The sequence below is a fragment of the Euphorbia lathyris genome, chromosome 2 (assembly GCF_963576675.1).
Source record: "Euphorbia lathyris chromosome 2, ddEupLath1.1, whole genome shotgun sequence".
Classification (NCBI taxonomy): Eukaryota; Viridiplantae; Streptophyta; class Magnoliopsida; order Malpighiales; family Euphorbiaceae; genus Euphorbia; species Euphorbia lathyris.
This window is the reverse complement of record NC_088911.1, coordinates 36,943,540-36,953,408: the sequence shown is the minus strand read 5'-3', so window position 1 is coordinate 36,953,408 and position 9,869 is coordinate 36,943,540. Positions and strand designations below refer to the sequence as shown.

The 9,869-nt window shown below is 36.2% G+C and overlaps 1 protein-coding gene across 1 annotated transcript; it reads left to right on the top strand.

Annotated features, from left to right (window-relative positions):
• The first annotated feature begins 4,255 nt into the window (after window positions 1–4,255).
• LOC136216854 (xylan glycosyltransferase MUCI21-like) lies at window positions 4,256–6,240 on the top strand. The gene is made up of 2 exons (XM_066003403.1): window positions 4,256–4,298; window positions 4,979–6,240. Exons 1-2 carry the CDS (start codon window positions 4,256–4,258, stop codon window positions 6,223–6,225), a joined length of 1,290 nt encoding a protein of 429 aa, XP_065859475.1. The 3' UTR covers window positions 6,226–6,240.
• The last annotated feature ends 3,629 nt before the right edge of the window (window positions 6,241–9,869 follow it).

The window sequence follows — 9,869 nt, the reverse complement described above, 5'->3', positions numbered from 1 at the left end:
ATGACACCTGTAAGGGATTTAGAGCGGTAGCCGTCAATTCAGAATTGCTATGTTTTCAACCTTACGTGGTTTGTCAACATTCAATACCACTTATTCAAAAAGTTTTCTTACCTACTTCAACTTAAGCATGAGGAATACATGTTGATACGCACAAAGACTTCAATGCAAATGAGATTTTAATCAAATGGAAAGACCGAAGTAAAAATCCAGTTGAAAATGAGTCGAAACTTCAATTAAATGACCCACTGCTCGCTAATATGCTACAACCAAGTCCTGAAGAACTTCAATCCATGGATTTCCAAGGAGACATCTAATATCATATATAACTTAATCATATTACATGTGGCCCAATAACGTAGTCCCTTCCTAAATAGTAACTGTCAAATACCACGTGGACCAATAAAAAAAGACCACATAGTCATGCACATTCTACTTAGGTATTGCGCCTTGATTTACAGGACCACAAATACAACCGACTCAACCATTTCAGGTTGAGAGCGGACCTCCACATGAGCTCCAACTCATTTAACGCACATAATTATATTCTCCTATAAATAAAAACACACTAAAATGTAGCATTTTCTTGCTCATTTCAGTTATATATTTTTCAATATCTTTTCTCCTTCGGTTGACTTAAACATCAGAGTAAAGTCACTGATATCCAACCACTCCTTGATCATTACATAATATCACAAATAATCTTGTGATGTCTTTAAAATGTCTTCTCTTCCTCTCTCTTTCATCCCTCTCCTCTTATCAATTAATATCCTCTCTTTTTTTTCAAAGCTTCTCCAAATTTTCTGTTTAGTTATTGAAGTTTTAGTTTTATTTGGTGCGATTTTTCTATAGAATTGTAAAGAGTTTGGTGTAATTTTTCACTACCTGTTTGATGAAAATCAGAACTCTTTGTTATTATAACTCCACTCCATATTAACCAATCAGGGCTTTCGATCATTATACCAACCCTCCTAGATTTTTTTTGATGGACTCCTAGATTATATTTATTCGATGATTAATATGGTTATATTATATATCCACATCACGGTGCCTTCTATGGTTACTTTGTTTTTGACAAAGTACCATTACTTGGTGTGTTTTCACCATTGGATGATGGATTAGAAAATTAATTCAATGGTAAAAACACACAAAGTAAGGCTTACTTTGTTAAAAACAAAGTAAGGATAGCCTTTACCTCCACATCATATCTCAAGGGTTGAATCTTTACTTTACTAAATAAATAATTCAAATATTATAAAAAGTACAAAAAAAAAAAAATCAATATACTGTATTGTTCTTGGTACCTAAATGATTGATTACTTATCAAGTTCTAAACGTAAACCAATTGTGATGGAGATTCTTTTTTTGAAATTTTATATATTGATTCATCTTTTAATTTTATATTTAAAATTGGCTTAATACATCATTTGCCCGTGAGCTTGTCCAAAAAGCCTCTGAACTTTCAAAGTGTCTTAATAGCCTTTGAACTTGCATATCTGTTAGTCCCCTGAACTTGCATAAAATGTAATCAATTGATTGTAAAAAAAAGTAAGTTAAATGCGGAAGATTTATTCCACGTGTCTTAAAATGTTATTACATAATTCAAGAATAGATTAAAAATAAAGTTGTTACTTGCTTAACTATAAACTTTGTATTCTCTAATATTACAACCGCATACCCCGATCTTGATTGTTTTACTTTTTTAAGACACGTGCAATACATTTTCTGCATTTAACTTACTTTTTTTTTTTGAAACCGAGTGATGAATTGATTACATTTTATATAAATTCAGAGAACGACACTTTGAAAGTTCAGGGGGCTAATGAAGCTTTTTGGATAAGTTCAATGGACAAATGATGTATTAAGCCTTTAAAATTTTGACATTTAATGAGAATAATAAAAAAAGAAAACTTTGGTAAAGAAGTGGATTAAGAAATAGAGGTAAGTGAAGAAAGAAATAAAGAAGTAGAGAAAATGGTGAGATTCTCCTCCTCTAGGTATGGAAGTCTCCAAAGTAGCTAAGTTATGAAAGAGACAGATCCCATGCATAAAATCATGGCACTGATTTTGTTTTATCTTTTTGGTACACCTAAATTAAGTAATTAAATACAATTTCCATGTAAACCTCACATGCTTAGTAGGTATTAATCAGTCCAAATTAAATTTAGAAGAAACAAACTCTGATATTATATTCATAAGTAGCACATATTCATCTGTGTCTTCCTCTTAAATTAGAAACATTGAATCACATAAATCTGTAATAAAATAATAAATGGAAGTGCAAAAAAGAAGGGATGTTTGTTCAAAATCTGAGATTGCTGTGTCTGTATGGTGCTTACTTTGCTGCTTTCTTCTGCTATTCCTTCATATCACCATCATGTCCTCTGTCTTCCACTTTCATCTAAATCTGCCAGGTACTCTCTTTTTTATTCTGATTCTTCCATATATTTCATCATTTCTTACCTTTTTAATCTCTACTTCATCATTATTTTGATTCATTTTTAGCTAAACCAATGGCTTTTAATTTAGAATATTATAAACATGTAGAGAAAAGAGGAGCTAGTAACCAACCGAACCGATACTGAACTTAGGTAGTTTCGATATTATAGTTGGTTAGTTTTTTTTTAGCTCAATCTGGAATTGAACCAAGCCGAATTTTAGCAAATTTTAATCAAAGTCATAATGTACGTAGAACAAGTAGTATAAAAGACAAATACATAAATAAAACCTACAACATATTAGTAAAGACAAATTTACAGATCACAGGTGTTGTAGTGGTTGTATATTGACGGTAGCTGCTAATTCTACTAGTGTGGATGACAAAGTAAAAAAGAGAGAACAAAAAACATATTAGTTTTTAGAGGATGTTTGGTACGAATGATAAATGAGATAAGATATGGATAAAAAATTTCAAGTTCATTTACCATATTTTTATTTTAGGGATATGGAAAAATCATTTTATTTCTCAAATCAATTTATGCAGGGTAATATAGTAAAATATATTATTGTATCCATATCTTTATTCGACAAAAAAATGGAATAATAATTTGTACTTATCTTTTATTTTTATCCATATCCTAACATTTATTTATATCTCTATCCCCATCAAATATCAAAGGTCCATTTAGAATTTGTATTTTAAACTTTAAATTACTATAGCTATCGAAAAACTTAAACAACCATTAAATGTTTTTTAATCGGCTTTGTAAATTGTGACTAGGTTAGAACTAGATTGGTTAAGACGACCTATTTATATATGGGTCAATATGATCCAACCCATTTATTAAATGAGTTACATGGTTGACCTATTTAACCCAATTAACAAAATCCCATTAAAACTGAGAAAAAATAAAAAAAATACATAAAAGTATTAAATCGGAAAAAAACTTTATAATTACAATGGAATTTTAGAATTTTGGAAATCTAGAAATCTATAATTTTAGACTCTAAAATTCTGGAATTTCAGAAAATACTAGAATTCTAGAATTCCAGAAAATATCGGAATTCTAAAAATCTGGAATTCTAGATTCTTGAATCCAGAATTCTAAAATTTAAGAAAATACTAGAATTCTAATATTTCAGAAAATACTGGAAGTCCAGATTTTGGAATTCCAAAATTCTAAAATTTTAGAAAATACTGAGATTCTAGGTTCTGCAATTCTGGAATTCTAGATTTTGGAATTCTAGAATTCTAGAGTTCTTCTAAAATTCTGGAATTTCAAAAAATACTAGAATTCTAGTATATTCTGGAATTTTAAAAAATATCGAAATTTTAGTATTTTCATGAATTCTAGAAATCTAGAATTCTAGAAAATACTTGAATTTTATAATTTCGGAATTCCAGAATATGGAACAAACAAAAGAAAAAAAATTCGGAGGGGGAGGAAACTAATCTTGCATTTTAACGATGTTAAAAAATTTGTTGCGAATTTGCTAACGACAAAAACCACAACGCTATTTTTGGGACAAAAAAAAAACCACAGATACGATATGTGAAAACGTGAAATCATAGAGTTTTTTTTAACTTAATAATTGATTCTATCATCTTAAAGTTTTAAATAAATTCACGTTTCAATTTTTCACATTTTTACATTTTCCCATTTTTCATGTTTTTCACGTTTTCCCAATTTACATGTTTTTTTTTGTTAATGTTTCACAAATTATTAAATGGGATAATGAGTCAATTCAACTAACTCACAATCCAACCCATTTATTATATGGGTTAGATAGATTGACCTATTCATGACATAACTTATAAATGAGTCTAGATCAGACAATTATCATGTTCGTGTCATTTTCAGGTTCGTGTCAAAAAGGGTAAACTCAAACCCAACCCAAAAACTTTCGTGTCACAATCGTGTTAACCTGTTCAGGTTAGTGTCGATTTCGTATCGTGTTTTCGGATCACATGCAATTTTGTTATGCATATATATTAATAATAATTTTTAACAATATAAGAACATATGGTACAATTTTTCAATACTTTATGTCATTTTTAGATTAGTATGTTAACACTAACCATCGAAAAGTCCGTTAATATCATATTAGGGTTATGTAATGTGTTTATAACCATTTAGGAGGTTCAAATAATGTTTGCAAGTAATAATTATAATTTTATTATCTTTATTAATAAAGTGACATAAAAACACGAGAGTATATAACAATAATTTTAAATATTCGTGTCATTTTGTGTCGTTTTTGGGTTAGCATATCAGTCCTAACCCAATCCAAAAATTTTCGTTTCAACCCAAAAATGACACATTATCTACTAAGCTAAACCCAAACTAAAATTATGTGTCAATTTCGTATTATATAATCGTATCGTATATTCTTTTACCATCCCTAAATGAATCATTCCAATTCATTTATTTGGAAAATAATCTCTCAAAAGTTATTTGCATTTGTTCTTGTTTGTTTCTTGCAGTTTAAGTGCTTTAAATTAATTTTTAACTTTGTTAACTTTTATCATTTTCTTTTACAGACAGGCCACGTGGGGATTTGGAGACGACGATACTCCAGGAGGGCCCTTCTCCCCAGCAACGTTCACAATCTTCGACCGGCAGTCAAATTAGCTGCGACCGCTCCCACCTACGCTATGATCTCTGCTCGGTCAACGCTACAACCATAATGGACCCCACAATCTCCACCTTCTTCGTGACAGGCCCCACCAACTCCCCTCCGAATTTCCTGGAAAAAATCAAGCCTTATCCGCGAAAATTCGAAGCTTTCATCATGGCCCAAATCAAAGAACTCACTATCAAATCAGGCCCACCAAGCCCACTATGTCAAATCCGACACCGTTTCCCCGCCCTAGTATTCAGTGACGGAGGCTACACCGGGAACTTCTTCCATGATTTCAATGATGGCTTCATCCCCCTATTTATCACTCTCAACACAATCTTCTCCGATCAACAAGACTTCATCCTCGTCGCTTCGGAGGCTCCTGATTGGTGGATTGACAAGTACAAAGATTTAATACAAGCATTCACCAAACATCCAATCGTAACCCTAAACGACACCGTAACACACTGTTTTCCATCTGCAACGTTCGGTTTAATTTCACATGGATTCATGATCATTAACCAAACCCTAATCCCCAATTCAAAAACATTCATAGATTTCAGGTCTCTCTTAGACAAATCCTACACTCAGAACAATCAAACCCTAAATCTGAACAATTCGAAACCCAGACTGTTACTAGCGAGCCGTAATGGAAGTATCGGCCGTGTAATCATAAATCAAAACCAAGTGATAAAGGAAATGGAAGAAATTGGATTCGATGTGACTATTTTCGAACCGATTTCAAACAGCTCATTGAGTGAATTGTATGGGCTGATTAATTCGAGTCATGCGATGGTTGGGGTGCACGGTGCTGCACTTACGCACTCGTTGTTTCTCCGGCCAGGTGCGGTGTTTGTGCAGGTGGTTCCGATAGGGGTAGAATGGGCATCGGATGTGTATTTTGGAAGGGTAGGAAGGGGATTGAAATTGGAGTACATGGAGTATAGGATTGGAGTGGAAGAGAGTAGCTTAGCAGAAAAATATGGAAAAGAGAGTATTTTGTTGCGGGACCCACATGGTGTACAGGTTAAGGGGGAAGGGTGGCCCACTCAGATTATGGACAGTTATTTGAAGGAACAAAATGTTAAGCTTGATATTCAGAGATTTGGGGATTATTTAAAGAAAGCTTATGACAAGGCTAAGAAATTTATGGAGCGACAAGGATGAGTAAATTTTTTTTTTTTGCTCATGTTTTTTATTTTATACATCGACTTCTTCATTATTTCATCTATTAATTTGTTTAAAGGACATCAAGGTTTGACAAATTGGATGGATATTATTCGTGATGATATTCTCGACCTTCTTCATTCTTTTATGTCGATCGAATTTGTGTTTGAGAGAATACAAGTGAATACTATTGCACATGGTTTAACTGCTTGAGCTCGTTCTCTGTCTATTATGGAAATTCTTATTGATGATTTTTCTGATTGTATTGCTGTTTGTATTCAAAACGATTTGACTTATGTTGTTTAATATAAGTTCATGTTATGAAAAAAAAAAACATAAACAAAAACAAAAAATACAAGGAAAATACTCAAATGGTACAATTGAACTTACGGTATCGAAACTTCTCAAACTCTTCGTATTGGGAAACTGAAATGTCAAAATTACGTTCATTCCACCAAGAGATTCTTGTATCACATCTCATTGTCTTTCTATTTAGGATAATTAATTTATTAATCCCTATATTTTGATAAAACACACTGTTTAATCCTTGTATTTTTAAAAACACATAGTAAGGTCCCTAGCATTTTTCTCAGTGAACTGTTTAGTTTTTTCATCTATTTGTTAGATTTTTTACCGTTTATGAATTCAGAAATGACTAAATTACTCTTTACTATTTACCTTCAAATATCAGAAGAGGAAATCCAATTTAGAAGAAAAAACTATTTTTATGGAGAACAAGAAAAAGAACAGACCCAATGCTTATGAATTTGAACGATTAAGAAGAAAATCGAGAAGAAGAACACTCAAAGTTGATTTCAGATGTGATGATCCGCGAAGCCAAACCGGGCCGAATCATAAACACGGGCCCAACCTATACTTAGGCCCATGGTTCAAGATCAAATGGGCTCCTAATAAAGGAAGCGGGTAAAGCGGATAACCGCCCCGAAATCCTAACAGGGCATTAAACCTCTCACTCAAACAAACGAAACCACGTTGGTGGCCACGTAAGGGACGTGGCATAGAAAGAGTAACCGCCCTCGGCGGTTACCTAGAGATACTTATAAAAGAGACATGAAAGCAAATGGGGAGGTAAGTTCACATTTTTTTCCCCTCAATACTATTATCAATCTACTAGCCTTCCACATAAAATTGACTTGATCGTCGGAGAGTTTTCCCGGAGATACTGTCTCCAGTTTTGTTTTGCAGGTAACTACGACGAGGACCATCGAATTAAATCCGACAAGTTATCATTGGTGCGGTGATCGTGGACCTTTTTTACCAACATCTGGGTAAAGGTACACAAAGAACATGTCAGAACCATCACGAACGACCGGAGTTACAACCAGATCAACTAGTATGAACTCAAGAGGTCCACGGACTGTGAATTCGCAGCCTGCGAGTACACAGCCTGTGGTACCCAGCTCGTCGAGTCCTTCGGGACAGTTGAGTCCATTATTAGAGGTCCAAGTGCAAACTGAGAGGGAGATGTCCAATAGCGATTTCGTACAGATGGCAGGACAAAGTCTTGGCTTCGAATATGAGCCAAGCGGCTGGAGATCGAATGATTAGTTTGTTAACTGCAATCGCTGATCACAATACCGCCGTAGCGGCTGCTCCTCAAGAACCCGTTGTCATCTCGACACAATCACCGACTATTCCTGCCATATCTGCGCTTCCGTAGCCATCTCGAGAGACAAATCGGATGGGTCAGAGTAGTCGCATGAACCCACACAGCCATCCAGGCAACTACTCGCACCAAGATCCTATTATGACGATCCATCCGACCTGGCAAACATCCCAGCCGATGTCAGGAATGCAAGGAATTCTTCCGCTACAACAAACGGAGCCCTTTGTCCACAGACATTCAGAGTTGATGACGTCTGGAATGAATATGTCTGGGTGGGAGCACACTTGGAACTTTGATCCTATAACTGGACAGCGGTTAGACCCACAGCGAGAACAAATGTCGATACAGTATGGCGGGTGGATGTCACCCAGAATTCACCAGCAGCGGATGGAAGAAGTTCGGCGGGAACCCAATACTGAATTGGAAGATCAACTGCGAAGCATGATGGAGCGAATGGGGTACACACCTAGGGCGAGAGCAGTGGTGCAGAGTGATTCGTCTTTTGCCCCATCGTTGCGGGAGTTTATTCCAGATCACAGAATAAAAGCGCCGGCGATACCTAAATACTATGGGGATCCAAATTCTGACCCTGAGGCACATGTCAGAAACTATAGGGAGTTGATGGATGTTGCAGGAGCAAGCGAAAGCATAATTTGCCGATTGTTCTCGACCACTTTGGGCGGTGCAGCATCCGATTGGTTTCGGTCTCTACCTACTGAATCTATTCACAACTGGACTCAATACAGTCGTGATTTCTGTGCAAAGTTCGTTGGCTGTAAAGCAGCAGATGTGACGGATAGACAGCTGAAAGAGATCAAACAGAGAAATTACAATTCCCTAAGGGAATTTGTTGTAGCCTTCAATGATATTCTGGTGCGGCTACAGAACCCGGATATCGTGAGCATCAGCAACATAATGGCGGATGGAACCACAGATTGGAGCATGCGGGAGGAAATCATCCGCAACAAGCCACGCACAGTGGCCGAACTCATGAAGATAGCAAAGGAGTTCATGGAAGTGGATGATGTCAACAGGGAACATAGAGCTCAAACCCGGCGAGAAAGAGATGCCACTAGATCCGCTTCGGACAATCGGCGCCATCAAAATCAAACCCAGTCCAAGGGTAATTTTATTCGGAAGGGCGATCGCTCCTTCCAGGGAGGGGGATATCAAACGCCATTGAATACGACTCGCCATGAGGTGTTACTTTGGATTGAAAAGAACCCCCTGAAGAAGGATGTGCAGTTTCCTAAGACGAAAGGTCGAACTAGTTTGGGGCGATATCCTAACAAATATTGCAGGTTCCACAGATTGAACGGCCATGACACGAACGATTGCTACGAACTAAAGAGGGAGATTGAAAAGCTGATTGAGAGAGGCAAACTGAGTCAATTCGTTAGAAAAGAAACGATGGATGAAAAGGTAACACTTCCGCGTGAGGTAGAAGTAAGACCAGAAAAGAAGCAGAAAAAGGAGTGATTAACGTGATAGCAGGCGGGGTCTATGAGCCTCCAACAAAAAGGGCTCGCCGTGAACAGCGAAAAAGCAACACGAGTAGGGAGGATGCCCTCAATTACTCATTTGCGCGAATCACGGAGCCGCATGCAGATGCGTTGGTGATTACGGTGGCTATTGAAGGATGGGACGTTAAGCGGGTCCTTATCGATACAGGCAGTTCTTGCAATGTTATTACTCGAACTGCATTCAACAAATTGGGAATTAACGACGAGCGAGTAGAATATACGTTCATGGATGTAACTGGTTTTGGAGGTCAATCATCTCAAACAAGTGGACAGGTGGTGTTGGAGACAGAAATGGGCGATAAAAATCTAAAATGGCGAGGTGATCTGGAGTTCGCAATTGTTGATCTCCCATTGGCTTATAATATAATCCTGGGGCGTCCGTTCCTATCGGAAACGGAGTCACTCATTTCAATGAAGCATTTGACATTGCATTTGCCAACACACCAAGGGCGAGTCGTTGTTGAGGGAGATCAACTTATATCTCAACAAGCTTA

Bases quoted from the DNA above. Each gene is read 5' to 3' on its own strand.
- LOC136216854 (XM_066003403.1), top strand. From the start codon at position 4,256: ATGAGTCTAGATCAGACAATTATCATGTTCGTGTCATTTTCAG. The intron at 4,299-4,978 runs GTTCGTGTCAAA...TTTCTTTTACAG, and splicing joins CATGTTCGTGTCATTTTCAG to ACAGGCCACGTGGGGATTTG.